The sequence below is a fragment of the Symphalangus syndactylus genome, chromosome 16, assembly GCF_028878055.3.
Source record: "Symphalangus syndactylus isolate Jambi chromosome 16, NHGRI_mSymSyn1-v2.1_pri, whole genome shotgun sequence".
Classification (NCBI taxonomy): Eukaryota; Metazoa; Chordata; class Mammalia; order Primates; family Hylobatidae; genus Symphalangus; species Symphalangus syndactylus.
This window is the reverse complement of record NC_072438.2, coordinates 28,128,070-28,143,074: the sequence shown is the minus strand read 5'-3', so window position 1 is coordinate 28,143,074 and position 15,005 is coordinate 28,128,070. Positions and strand designations below refer to the sequence as shown.

The following is a 15,005-nucleotide window of genomic DNA, read 5'->3' as shown; positions in this document are numbered from 1 at the left end:
AGTGGAGGGATGCGTGCGAGTGAAAAGCAGCGTGGCAGGCACTGTTCTTTCACTGGCCCAGTCCCCACTCGCATTCCTTTCTCCCTTAGCCATCTTCCAGGTAGGGGCAGCCATGACTGGGTGTTGGCCAATGAGATGTGAAACAAAGACTGCTGTAGTCAGCCTCTGAGAAAGCTTGTAATTTCCTGAAAAAAAGAAAGAAGTGACGGGAGGGTTGGGGGAAGGACAGGACAATCCGGTACAGCCCGTTACTCACGCCCCATTCCACATCTCTTTTTTCCTTGCCTGGAACGTGGCAGAGAGTTGAAGGTGCGGCAGCCTTCAGCTGAGGCTTCAACCATCATGAGGACAAACGTTCACATGGTAAAGATGATACGGCTGAGAGGCAGAAAGATCCTGGGTCCTTAACAGCATCCCTGAGGAGTTACACTACCTCTGAACTGGCCGCCTCCCTGTGGACTTTTTCTTATATAAACACCAACAGCAGGCTTGTATGTTCTGTTACATGAACCATTCTTAACTGATACGGGAATGTTAGAAATAACAGCATGTGGGATGAAAAACTGGAACTGATATCCGGCAGTTAAACACTTTTATGTTCAAACGTCTGCCCTGAATAGCTGGGACCTGCGCTGAAACTTGGAAATACTTGGAGAATGAGTGCACTCAAAATAACACAGAGTTTAGGCAACTGGGGGGCATGAAGCAGTGAGTCGAAGCTGGAAAGACATTGAGACTAGACTGTGGATAATCTGAAAAATCATGCTAAGGAGTATGATTTTATTTGGTACAGTGCATCTGAAATGTTTCACCTGTGAAGATAAGACATGCTACAATCATGAGTCCATTGAGTCAACTGATAAGAGTAAAAAGAGCCTTCAAGAATCCTCTATACATTAGTAAGTAAACCAAGAGGAACTTCACAGTATACTACAATTAATACTGGTTTTGTGACCTTCTAGTGCCTCTAATTTACCTCCAAAGCTTTATTTTAAAAGTTAAGAATATTTGGGTTTAAAATTCAAAGCCTGTAATTAGATTAGTTATTGGATCACTGAAAACATCTGGCTTTTCACAGAAACTATCTGTTTGCAAATATATGTGAATGAGAGAAAAGACGGATCAAGTTTTTCTAAAAATAACCTCCAGAGCAGGAAAATGACTTACATGAAAAAAAAAAATTAAGTATAATTACACCAAATGGCAGTTAAGGTATTAAGCATGAAAATTTTGGAGTTAATGAAAAGTAGGAACTAGAAAACAAACTATTAGAATATGGTTACTGGCTGACTTTTAAGTTATACATTTTATTTGACATTTTTCGATTTTATCATTCTTAATTATCTGTTAAAATGGGCAGGTCAGCTTTCTTTTTCTCTTTGCAGTAGAGAGCTAATGGGTGAACTGTCCAGCTATCCTGAAATGCAGGCCTTTTTTCAATTACTTGAACCATTATTGAAATTAATGCTTACCCTTTCATATGTGCAGGCAGAAAGGATGCAGAAAGCTGTCTTTGTAGATGCATTATTCCATTTCCAAACACTCCACAGGGCACAAATGCTCCATCCCAGTATTTCCCTAAGTGTAAAGTCTGCTTTTCAGAATAAATCATTTGCACACAAGCTGGCAGGCATAATACTCTGATGGACAAGAGCAAAGACCAACTTTCCCTTCCTCGTTCCTTTCAAGTAGAAAAATCAATTGTAGATGGCCTTTCTGATTTGATGTTTTTTGACATACATACAAGAAAATAACTTTTCCTATTGCTGACTTAAAATAGAAACTTAGAAACATTGCTTAAAAACATGTTTGCAATTTTTTAAGCAGGAGTAGTTTTTCTACACCTCCCACAATTTACAGCAATCCTTTCGAAGACAGAAATACTTCCACTTTTTACAAATTTTATTCTACAATGCCCCGTTCTCTTATAAATAGTTGCAGGAAAATACATGCTGCCTAGATTTTATAGATCAAATTTTACATTTAAATATTTCCCTTCTGGATCCTTATGGAAGTGGAATGAATTTTTTTATTCATAACCTTGATTCCCAAAGCTTTTAAATCTGCATAGGAAGTGTGTATGTTTCTTCCTAGATTTCTCTTTTGGTGGGGAGGAAGGGGGTCTTCCTGGAATTAATTTTATTGACTGCAGTTTTTAAAAATATTATTGTTATCATTAACTTCCCTCAGATTTCCAGAAAATTCTGATTAGAAATACATTGCTGTGTTGTAAGAATTTACCCAAACTGAATGCCCAATGGAAAACAGGTGGTCCTACTTTTACATTACCGTGGGAGAGAAGTGAAATCTAAAGACAGAAACAATATTAAGCAAACATAGATGTAAATTCTCTTCTGCTTATTCTCCTGCTCTGCAGAAATAATTATGGTAATGCAGAAACACTACTATAGTTTATCTCTGTAGATTAATGGAACATATCTTTGTTGTATTTTGTTTTCAAAATGGCATTCTGGCTTAATCTTATTTTTATTTTTTGCTGTACATGTTATATATCACACACGTGTTTCAAATTAAGAAAAGGACATAAATCACAAATATTTGTATTCTCTAATTTTAATGTCAGATTGTTTAGTCTATATTACTTGTTCATGAGATTTACTATAAATTCCCCATTTAAAACAATATATATTTTTAATTAGGTATAAGAAGCAGAATCGAGTTCTAGTATTTATTGTTATTCAGTTGCTTTTATTATCATGGTTTAATAAGCCACGAGTGCTCTTATCGTTTCAGTCTCAGAAGGTGTACTGAACCTACAGACCCAGTCCCAAAGCAGTTTTTAAACATTAAAATTCCTTTTAAAAAAAAATATTTTCATTCCTCTTGGAAAATAAATTTTAAAGGAAACATTTTAATATTAAGAAAAATAATATAGCCAATATTTAAGTTCTAGAACAGAAGTTATTTGGCTAAAATATATTAATTTATAAAAAGTAAACAACAAAGCAAAGCCTTTGAGATTAGGATGAAGCAAAACCTTCCAGAATAATCTTCAGGAAAAATCCATGTTTGTGTGTTTAATGTAGTTTTAAACATAAAAACCTTACTTTTTAAGTGAATAAACATATTTATGCGAGCTAAAAAGAAGATATACATTTAAAAAAATGCAAAAAAGTAAAACAGCACAAATATAAAAATTTATATAAACACAAATATTTAATTAAATAAATAATATAAAATTAATGTTTATATTAATACAAACATCCATTTAACTGAATGTATGCAACCCAGATCAAAATTGTAACAATTCATAAAGCTGCTTGGAAAATCAATCCATGAAAAACAAGCTGTCCTTTTGCTTTCCCCTACAGTCCATAGAAACAAGGAAAAGTTGACGCACTGACAGCCTGCCTCTTCCAAGGTACCCCTGTCAGGTTCCCTTGAGACCTTGCTGCTCTGTGTTCCTGTTACGGAGCTCTCTCCTCTGCCTTCACCCACCCTCTGCCCCCCAACTGACTCCAAGCCCCAACCAAAAGTTACAAATTAGGCAAACAGAACCATCCTTGATAACATGGTTTAAATCTCCCAGAGAAATCAGTGTGTCCTTTGTCCTGGGCAAAGGACTGTCACCTACCTCAGGAAAAAGGTCATCCAGTGCAGGAGAGGAGGATAAGATGGAGTGGGAGGGAAAGCATGGGCTAATTAGGCTGTCCCTTAGAAAGTACTTTTCACCAGGAGAACTCAGCCATATTTGGAAAATTCTTTCTTAACACAGTGTAGCAAAATGAGCAGGAAACATCATGAATGGTGTATTTTGAATTAAGGTTGAAAATAATTTTAAACTTTTTTGAATTTAAACTTTCTGAATATGATTATTAAAAAAATATTTAGGATATATTTACAGAAATTCATTGGGCTGTACACCCAAAAAAGGTGAATGCTTGTTATGTAAATTATACGTCAATAAACCTGAGTTTTTTCTTTGGAAGAGAAAAAATAAATAAAAAATTAAAAATAAAATATACTTAGATATACCTAACATTTCTTATGCAAAATTGTTTTTATGTTGTAGAATCTTTAATGGTATTAGCTACTTTAAAAATTCAATATGCCATTTTAATGTTATACATTATAACATTATGTATAAATTAGTAGCTAATATACATTCAATCAGGAAAGGCTGACATATTAGGTTTGTACAAAAGTAATTGTGGTTTTGCCATTACTTTTAATTGAAAGTAATCCACCCCCCTATATGTAATGCACTGCTACTTCATCACTAACATTTTATAAGTTTGGATTTAATGCTACTGCTAACATTAATGAAGTGATGTGTACAATCTCAAGAGAGATCCTGAAATCTAATATTTTAAATATGCTGTCTTCCAATTTTAGCTTTATTTTTTATTAGTACTACATGCTTTAGTTATTTAAAGCTAAAAAAATAAAGTTCATTGATGGATGGGTGGATGGGTGGATGGATGGGTGGGAGGCAGAGCAAGAGAAGGAGGGAAAAGCTCTAATAATAAAACCTAATATATGAAATGAATATACCTCAAGTGAATCTGGTTGAAGAAGATATGAGATTCTCTAAGAAATTTCTGGAGATCTTTAGGATATGGTTTGAAAACCACTCAGCCTTAATACTAGTTAAAAAAAAAATTCTAGTAAGGTTTTTAAAAAATTCTGTAAAACAAAGAATGTCCTGTAAGGTAAATGAAATACCAAATATTGAACATGCTGATTATAATTTGTTAATCAGCTCTGATTAGCATTTATTGAGAAATATGGCTGATATAAAATAAGAATATGGATTCATTTCTACCCCCAATCTGTTTGTTTGCAAAAGAAGGGTGATGGCTCACAGAGTGAGCTCACAGGGGAAGTCACAGGTTGACTTTAAAAATTAAATGAATTCATAACTGTAATGTGGATAGAGCACTGACTGACACCTAGTAAGGTCTCAATAAATGGTATCTATTTTTTAAAAAACAATCTCTTACAACTATTATTGCTTCTGAAAGAATAGTATGTACCATGCACAGTTTTTCATAAATTTTTAATGTATACCATTTTATTTAATTTACATAATTTTAAAAAGTGTTATTGGATTTTTCTACTATTGAGTCACTCTATGCTTCCTGTGAAGTATAAAATGAAATCAAAGTTATTGTTCTTAATGAATCACAGTACAAAGAAAACTGATTTACTAAGTAACCTGTTAAAAGAAAGGCTTATATCTGTAAGCTGGATTCCTGAGGCTCTTCTCATATTTAAAGCCGTCTTGCATTTGTCTAGGATGAAATTAGGTCATGAAACCATTTAGAAGTTCCTAGGGAAAGATCTAGCCAAAATGACAAATGACTTACCTCTCACTTTCAGAGACTTCTAAAACTCCCACTAATGCATAAGCATTCCTCTATTCAGCTTTTTACAGGGAAGAAAGAAAATTAAAAAGGGACAGATAATAGGCATTCAGTTGATATTTGTTGAACTTTTTGGTTAATGGAATGACTTAATACAGAGGAAAAGAGAGAATGTTAGGAAGTTTTCCTATCTCTATGTATCTTTCAGCGAAGATTAAAGTGTAGAGAGGGAGTGAGCAGAGTCGTGTCACATGACCTGAGCTGGAAGAGAAAATGAGGAATCCTTCGTTTTCATTTTCCTACCTAGGTACCATACCTTTTCTCCACTGTGCTGCTCACTGAATACTCTTTCTTCTCAACAACTGCATCATCTTCACATCTTCTCTAAAATGCATTCTCACTCTTGGGAAGAGCCATTTCATTTCACTTCCTCATTCTATCAAGCCATCTCCTTCCCACCACAGTAAATCTACTTCCTGCTTCAAGTCTCTATAGGTCTGTTAAACATGAGGGTAGCTAACTTCCAGCAAATCTCAGAGCTGTCTTTTTCCTTACTGCCCCCACATTTGTACTCATTCATTAAGCAAAAACAAAAAAGCTTAACACCTCATGTGGCAGCCAATGGCCTTGTAAAAATTGTTAAAGTATAACAAAATGTACTGATTCAACATTTCTGAGCACCTCTTCTCTAGTCTTTATCTGCTTGGTTCAAGCCCTAAGCTTTGCTTACCTTGAGTCTAAGATCCCTAGACAAAGGTAATGGCATCCTAAGTGATGCTGCTAACTCTAATCTTGCTCCCTTTACTATGTCCTCTCCATTGGCACAAATGCAATCTTTTCAACATATGAATCTGAATATTATTTGTCTCTAATTTTTAAGTGCTTAGTAGATCTCTGTATTGAACAAAGTGGCATCCGAATACCTTCTCACGCCATGCAAAGCCCTTTGTAATACTGGCTGATGGACCTAACCAGAAATCCCTCCCTACACACCGAAACACACCATTCTTTGGCCACGTGAAGCTGTTCACACATCTATCTGTGTTTTTTCACCAAATTAAGTTCCTTTCCTCCTTTCACTCCTTGGTGAATACATCCCTCCAGACCCCATTCAAAAGTCGCCTCTTCAGTATAGCTTTTCAGGCTCCCATATTATACTCTGCCTTCATAATTGCCATAGTGGACCATAAAGACGTTTTATAATTGGGATATGTGTTGGGTACCAGTTCCATGGTGGCAGAGAACATATTTTAACTTATATTTAGAACTCTTACTGTGGGCTTGGCAAGAAACGATTCTCAAAGTCGGGATATTTTCCTGGTTTCTACTGAAATATCATTATATCTATCAATCTTATCTATTTATGTTAAGAACCCAAAATGATTGTCCGAATTTTACAGAAACTTTGTATCTAGTTGTTGCTGTTGTTGTTTCACACAGTGAATATATTATTCTTCGGGACGCTATTGACTTGAACAATCCAAATCCCTGGCATCTTATGTTTATCTGCCCCTAAAGTGACTACTGTATATGCTATCAAAACTACTGTCTTTTTTCACATTAATTAGAAAGTTAAATGTCCAATGGGAAAGTATATTCACTGAAATTAGAAATGATTAAGACAACCCTGAGTTTAATTAACCTCAAGGTGCATGAGTTTGTCAAACTTCAAAATAGGAACAATGCTACCTAAATCATAGGGTGGTTCCCCGGATTAAGCGAGATAAAATATGTAAAGCGCCTTAGAGACAGATTGTCTCACAGAGTAGACACCCGAATTTTTCCTTAATATTTTTCTTGATAATTTCTTCAAAATAACCATTTTAAGCTTATTGTGATACTCTACCTGCCTCACCAATTTAAATTTACAAGAAAGTAAGACTCCGTGCCTGATGTGAGTGAGAACAACAGACTTCTATTCATTACTATAACTTTTGGCCCACAATTAATTAGTTTGCGTTAAAAATACAGTGGATACATGTGTCAACATGCAGAAATATGTATCTGCTTCATTCTTTTGCTTTGCTCCGAATATGCTATGTAACAAAACCAGTCCGGGCCGGGCGCAGTGGCTCACGCTTGTAATCCCAGCACTTTGGGAGGCCAAGGCGGGCGGATCACGAGGTCAGGAGATCGAGACCACGGTGAAACCCTGTCTCTACTAAAAATACAAAAAATTAGCCAGGCGTGGTGGCGGGCGCCTGTAGTCCCAGCTACTCAGAGAGGCTGAGGCAGGAGAATGGCGTGAACCCGGGAGGCAGAGCTTGCAGTGAGCCGAGATCGCGCCACTGCACTCCAGCCTGGGCGACAGAGCCAGACTCCGTCTCAAAAAAAAAAAAAAACCAGTCCGATCACTCTATGATGTCTAACATATAACTACTCTATGATGTCTAACATATAACTTACCTTAACTGAAAAATGTCAATCAGCAATTGACAAGCAGATCCAGTAATCTATCCTAAGGGACACATAGGCTTATGAAGTACAGAAGGAAAGAGAACATGAAGGGATAGGTCTGATTTTCTTGACCAATTATGTAAGTTCTTGATGTTAAAAACATTAATACATACAGTCATCCAACCACAGGTCCTATAGGCCTTTAAAGTGAATATTATAAATAACCATAAAATGCATTTCTGTCACAATTAAAATCCACATATCACCTGAAGTAATTCCTTAAATAAGGAAAAAGTATTAAAATAAATTTGAATGGATATGATGTTATTAATAAACTTCAAGATCTAATAACCAGTGTAGTCTATGTAATCTACCAATAAAGGGCTAGAAAAGTTTGTGTCTGTAGCAATATTAATATTGTACACTTAAGATTTCTGAAAAACGGAATTTGAAAGTATATTGGGGCGAATAAAAGCTGTTAAGAGACCAAAGTCTAGTAACTAATTTTAAGTAAGCCATATCTGACAATAGTATGCCTTTCAAACATCACTGAGTATGTCTTTCATGTCCTATATCACAAACCAGTAATTTCAAAGCATTTGTAACAAAAGAAAAAGACTACCTACTACCTACTACCACTTTTTACATAATCTTTCTTTTAAAGCTAGTAATGATATATAGGTATTATGTAGTGGCATCTATTTAACTCATGCACAGTGATATAATATCCCCATCTTATACTCCAGAATTAGAAACTTGAACTAACTGCGGAAAAATAGCATAACTCTAATTTGTTGTTGTTATTAAGTTATAATATGAAAAGAGAAAACAGCAGAGCCAAGTAAAATCAACCGTATTGATATTATTAAACATCACATCCATTTTATATTCCTAAAGCCTCTTAGGACTGACAAACAAATTTAACCAAGGAAAAAAGTGAGTAATAATAATATTCTGTTACCTAATAGTAGTACTTGCTTTAAAATTTGTTAAAAGCATTAAAATTCCAAATCAAGGTATCTGACTTTGAAACTTCCCCCCAATTAAAGGAGTAATGGAAACATGATGTAACCTTGATGGGAATAGCACACAATTTCCAGGCTGAAAGACAGTGGTAGATGTTAATTTAAAATATTTGCCAAAAATATCACACATTACAAAATGCTGGCTTAACAAAAGTTAAATCAAATTCAATAGAGAAGAAAAATTTTATTTGTTTTAACTTGTAACAAATACATATTTTTTCAATGTTTTTGTTTTGTTTTGTTTTAAACTTGCATGCCCTACAGACTGATCATTAGTTTACTAAGGGGATTTCAAAAAGAAACACCAGTGGCTAGAGTCCCTGAATCTTTAAGCCCTGGGATGGGAGGTATGGAAAGTGGCCGGAGAGCTTTGCACTGAAGAAGGAGCGTTTCCAGGCAACCTTGCACAGTTGAGCAGCCACAAGCAACTGAAACAATGGCTAACACTGGCAGAGATCCATTAAAGGGGAGTCTGCAGAAATACACTGTGTGTGTTTATCCTTTTTCTAAGATTAACAAAAAGTCTAAATATGAGCTAGAGTAAATAATACAGGGAGAAATACTGGAGAAATCAGCTAAGAAAAATAATCAATGTATTCTCCATGTTCTTTTAAATGGCTTTAAATGCATTGGACACTATTTCAGGAATATTAACCTATTTGTGTGAATAAAACATTCACTTTTTTCTTAGTTGTCAATCCACATTATGAATAGAGTGTGTTAGGCTACATTTTACTATGCACCAATATCTAACAAGGTGATCTGATCTTGTACCACTGGTAACCTCAACTTTTGTACCTGTCTTAGTTTGAAAATGGAAACACACTAAAATTAAAAATTGATGATACTTAAATAATACCATATTCTGGGATATTTGGCCTGGGTGGAGAAGAAGGAGTACAGTAGAAGGTGGTTATATACAGCCTTTCATAGAATCACCTAGCCTCAAAATTCTAGTGACCAGACTCCAAATTCTAAATAAATCAAATTTAAATAAATCTTCTTATGCTGGCTTTTGTTCTAATATTGATTATGCTTCATTTAATGACTTCGAGTTACTGAATGGCATCCCAAAATAAAATGTCCACTAAAAACAAACACTGAATGATGAAAAGATCTATACATCTTCATAATCATTTATCTTGTTCCCTATTTAACATTATATATATATAGTGTTATATATAACAATATTATATATATACAGCTCTATTTGATCTATATATTTAAATTATATTTTTTATAATGCTAGGTCCTTAAAAGTCTGTATCCTATCAGTCAAATGTATGCATCAGATTTATAAATTGAATTACATTAGATGACCTAATAATAATAGTAGTAGTAGTAAACTGCTATCTCTTTCCATAGCTATTTAAGGAAAATTTTGAACTTGATAACAATCAGAGACATATAAAGATAATCTGATAATCAGATAATCGCATCACTTTCTTGCCTACTTCTACATAGAAATCAGTCTGAAAAGACCACCTGGAATATTAGAAACAAAGTAAAGGTTTGGTTTCCTTAAAATTATGGATCATACAGTTTTCCTAGAATTGACAGTAGACTATAGTTTGGTATTAAATCAAAGGTTTCATTTCATATGTGCTTCATACAATGACCACCTGCATTTGCTAGGAAAAGTAGCATTTAAAATGTAAGCTTTCCTTAAGAAAATGTCTTTTTTAAAAAAATCTCATCTGTCCTGAATACACACCTTGCAATGGAAAACAATAAGGAGAATATTCTCTTGGAAAGAATTCTACAAACAGAAATGTGAGTAATAATTAAACATGTTTTTTTTTCTCATTAAATGAAATAAAACTGGACTTTCTGTCATGCTCTAGCAAAGTCAGAAAACCCTCAAAGGCACAAATTACCCCATTCAATGGCTCTGCAGTAATAGAAATCTACAGAAGCAAGATCAATTTGCAAGCCATGGCCAAAGCCTTATCTGTTTACTAGTAGAGGAGGTGTTAAGCAGTATGATTTAATATTCATTCAGCCAGAAGAAATGCATTACACATTGAAGCTATGTGCAATGTTGATAATTACACACCTGTTGCCATGGTGATTTTAGAAGCTGCAGTGGATATAATTAAAATTCCAAACCAATAAAATCACCTTACCAAAACTTGATAACTTTAATCAACACGAACATTAGGAAAACCTATTTCAAATCATTTTAAGCAATAACTTAAAAATGAGAAATAAAAAAGAAAAAGAAAGAACAGCTAAGATGGCATTTTTTTCTTGCCCTTGCTTCTCTCTCTCTCTCTCTCTCTCTCACACACACACACACACACACACACACGCAGACTTGCCACACGTGTCCATTTTTTTCAAAAGTTTTTTCTTCAAAATTCTCAAAGTAATTGTATTAATTCTGTTATCATATTGCAGCAGATGGTGACAATATATAATTAGATTTGGTAGGCTTTGCTCACTGAGATCAATTTCTATAGTTTCCTCTACCATTTAACCATTTAGATTGTTTGCAAACCCTACTTAATAAAGAGTAAAGACATTTATAGCATGCTGTGCTCATTCATGCAAAAATATAGTCAGTTTTTAAAAGCCATGCAAGGTACCTCCAAGACCTTTTCCAAGAACATGCCATGAAGAAAAGGTTTATATATTTTTGTTTAAAACAGTCACCAAAACTTTGGAACATTTTTAGTGCCCTCAACAATGTGCCTGGTGATTGCACAGTTGGATGAGAATTTTGTGCCCTTGGTCATCCAATCAGTTGAGGACCCAGATTAGGACTGTCAAATTGTGTCAGGACTTTGCAGTGAGTGCTCACTAGAGTGCCTTTAATCCTCCAAGGTTTTCTCAAATGTCACTGCCATCTGGAGGAGAAGGAGCTTCCCTGCTGGGCTCCACTGACCACAAATTACCTTCTAAAGAGAAAGACAACAATAGAGAGTAGTTAATAAATATTTGATTTTTTTTTCCAGAAAGGAAAAGTTAAAAAAAAAAAAAAAGAAAAAAAAAAACTACCTTTCCATCTTAATTTAGCATTAAATGCTTTAATGCAATATACAAAAATGACAAATTGATGCCTGCCTGGTAGTTAATTTGAGGGAAATTGCAAAAATTCCTTAAAAAATTTTAGCAAACTTTTAGAGGATACTTAAGTCACTGCTAACACAGGACTCTTTTTTTGCAGTTTCCTCTGGTTTTGGAATAACGGATCATTTTATCCTACGCAATGAACATGATTACTTTTAAGTTATGGGAAGTATACTTTATTATGCAGATCCCATCTCTTTCCAATGTTAAATGAGCAGTGTTACCAAAAACTTAGGAAACTGAGATTAGAATGAGCTAAAGTTTATTGCAACATTTCTTCTAATCCCCACTGCAAGTTCTAAAAAGAAATCTGGTTCTAGTTTCCTCATTTAAGGATATGACTATTATAATCCTCTTTTCTAAAGAAAGTCACTTCCTTGTCTGGCACAAAAAAGACTGGGAAATAGGAAACCAGCTGCATTTCCTCTTTTAAGGGACACTATCTGCAGCTGCATTCTTCATTATTTGCACTAGCTCCTGCCTTTCTGTTTATGCAATTCATAAAGAATATTTGTGTAACATGTCTGGATACAGTAAAAAGCTTTACTATATCACAATTAAGTTTCATACTATGGTCATTATATTTGCTTTTTTAGGGATGTCTTTTGAAAGTATCTTCTTTAAGCTCAGAATAAAATAACTGAGTCATGCATACATTCTATAATTTTAATCATGCTTTAAAAAAGCTCCTTTTTTCCTGTGAAGTTAAAACTTTAACTTTTATGATGTTCTAATGTTTTACCCTTTGCTAAGTGATAATTATCTGGCAGAAATATGTAATTCCACATCTGCTATCAATGCACACACAATCTGAATCAATACAAAACTGATTTTCCTACCATAGCACCTCTAGCTAAAAACCAGGCTCTAATCTAGAACAAAGGCAAGATTGATACACTCTGAGAATTCATCTGATGCTTCTCCCTGTTACACTGCTGCATTCAAATGGCATCTCCAGATTATTATACAACAGATTTTATAAAGGTGTGTAATCTTTATTATTTTTTCTGTTTTTACGGCAAATTTGTTCACCAAGTCAATTTTTTTTTTTTTTTTTTTTTGAGATGGAGTCTCGCTCAGTTTTCAGACTGGATTGCAGTGATGCGCTCTTGGCTCATGGCAACCTCTGCCTCCCGGGTTCAAGCGATTCTCCTGCCTCAGCCTCCCGAGTAGCTGGGATTACAGGTGCATGCCACCATGCCCAGCTAATTTTTGTATTTTCAGTAGAGACGGGGTTTCACCATGTTGGCCAGGGTGATCTCAATCTCCTGACCTCGTGATCTGCCTGCCTCGGCCTCCCAAAGTGCTGGGATTACAGGCGTGAGCCATTACACCCGGCCTCAAATATTTCTTAAAAGATAAAACATCCAAAGTCTGCTATAAAGTTTAATATGCCTTGAGCACTAATAAATTTGAAGGTACAAGTTAATATTTTTCCAACAGCCAAAATTTTAAGTCGTGTTTATCTAATTTGACATATTTATATGTAATAAATCTAGCCTTAGTGATTAGTATTTGTTACGTATTAACAAACTCCTCTACTCTCTAATCTGTATTAATCTGGGTTGGAAAAAAAATTAACTCTTGATAAACATCAGAGAAGTGATGACAAAATATCAGTTAAAACATGAAGAAAAATGCATGAACTATACCTGTTATAATAAGAAGAAAATAAAAGGTGAGAAGAGGCTTTTATTCTGCACAATCAGCAGGAGTGACAGGTTCAACAGATGATTAATAGCGTTATGCATTGAGTTACAGTGATGATTTTAAGTTCAGTAAGTGACACATTAAGTACTGCTATAACACAAGAGTTCAATCAATCTTTAGAATGCTAAGAGAAAAATGACTGTACAAAAGAAAAATTGCATACATAGAGACATACAGCACTGACACTTTGCCAGCATAAACTGAGAATCTATTTAACAAGCAGCAGATATAATGTCATTCTCGCTCTATAAGAGAAATTCAAGTATGTGCATGATTTAAAAACACCAACAGAACCCAGGAATATGACTGTCATATGCCAATCAAGAATAAATGCCGAGACAAGAACTAAGAAAAGCTATCAACAGCCCCCGTCAGAGAGACAATCATCAAAACACAAACTGCATTGTCATTTATAGAACTCTGCTGACATTCATAATCATAAACAAACTGAGTTGTTTAAGCAGGAGACTTTTTCAGCACCCCATTAACACACTACTGTTTATGTGACACAATAGGTACTCATAGGCACAAAGCCCAGGGTCTTCCTTTCATACTGTCCCACTTCAGAGCTGCCCAGGACTGCCCATCCACTCTTCCCACCTCCATGTGCCCCTGCTTCCCCATTCACTGATCTTGTGACCGGGATGGTCAGTGTCCTCATCTTTGTGAGTGGAGATTGTCACCTGGCAGTAACGATAATTGATTAACCTGGGGAGCTGTCTGTGGTAGAGAGGAATCAGGGTGGGAATTCTCATATGAGTGTAACTGTCCAGGGGGTTCTTCTTGCCCACTGCCCAGAAAGAGCCAATTTATGAAGACAGGGGAATTGCAACAGAAAAAGAGTTACTTTCTATGTCCTAATATATTATAATGTCATACCTACACATCCATAGCCAAGCAAGGTTTATGCCATTTGTGAAACAGACTATAGGCAGGGTGTGGTGGCTCATGCCTGTAATCCCAGCACTTTGGCAGGCCGAGGCGGGTGGATCACCTGAGGTCAGGAGTTTGAGACCAGCCTGGCCAACATGGCAAAACCCCGTTGCTACTAAAAATACAAAAATTAGCCAGTTGTGTTGGTGGGAGCCTGAAATCCCAGCTACTCAGGAGGCTGAAGCAGGAGAATTGCTTGAACCCAGGAGGCGGAGGTTGCCGTGAGCCGAGATTGCGCCATTGCACTTCAACCTGGGTGACAAGGGCAAAACTCCGTCTCAAAAAAAAAAAAAGAAACAGACTATATCAAACCTAAAAATCATGTACAATGAAGTTGTGTGTTCTAGATCTACTGTGAACAATGGCCAATGCTGTACTAATACTTTTCAAATATTTTGTTTGCAGTATTAAAAGTTATTAAAAAGAGAATTTAATAGAAAGAATATGCATTTTAATATTATATTGTTTTTATAAGTAAAAGTTGAAATTATTTAAATATTTATTTTTTTTTGTAGAGATGGGGTCTTACTTCTTGCCCAAG

The 15,005-nt window shown here is 35.2% G+C and overlaps 1 protein-coding gene across 5 annotated transcripts in view; it reads right to left on the bottom strand.

The window, feature by feature from the left end:
• SLIT2 (slit guidance ligand 2) overlaps positions 1-15,005 on the bottom strand; it is a 372,325-nt gene that overhangs the window by 259,278 nt on the left and 98,042 nt on the right. Inside the window, exon 1 of one of the 5 annotated variants that reach the window (XM_063619442.1) lies at positions 1,473-1,703. The exons of the other annotated variants lie outside the window; for them this stretch is intronic. Within the exon in view, the coding sequence (XP_063475512.1) occupies positions 1,473-1,612 (140 nt within the window). The 5' untranslated portion in view covers positions 1,613-1,703. Of the gene's footprint in view, positions 1-1,472; positions 1,704-15,005 lie in introns of those variants that run through there. 5 annotated transcript variants of the gene reach the window in all.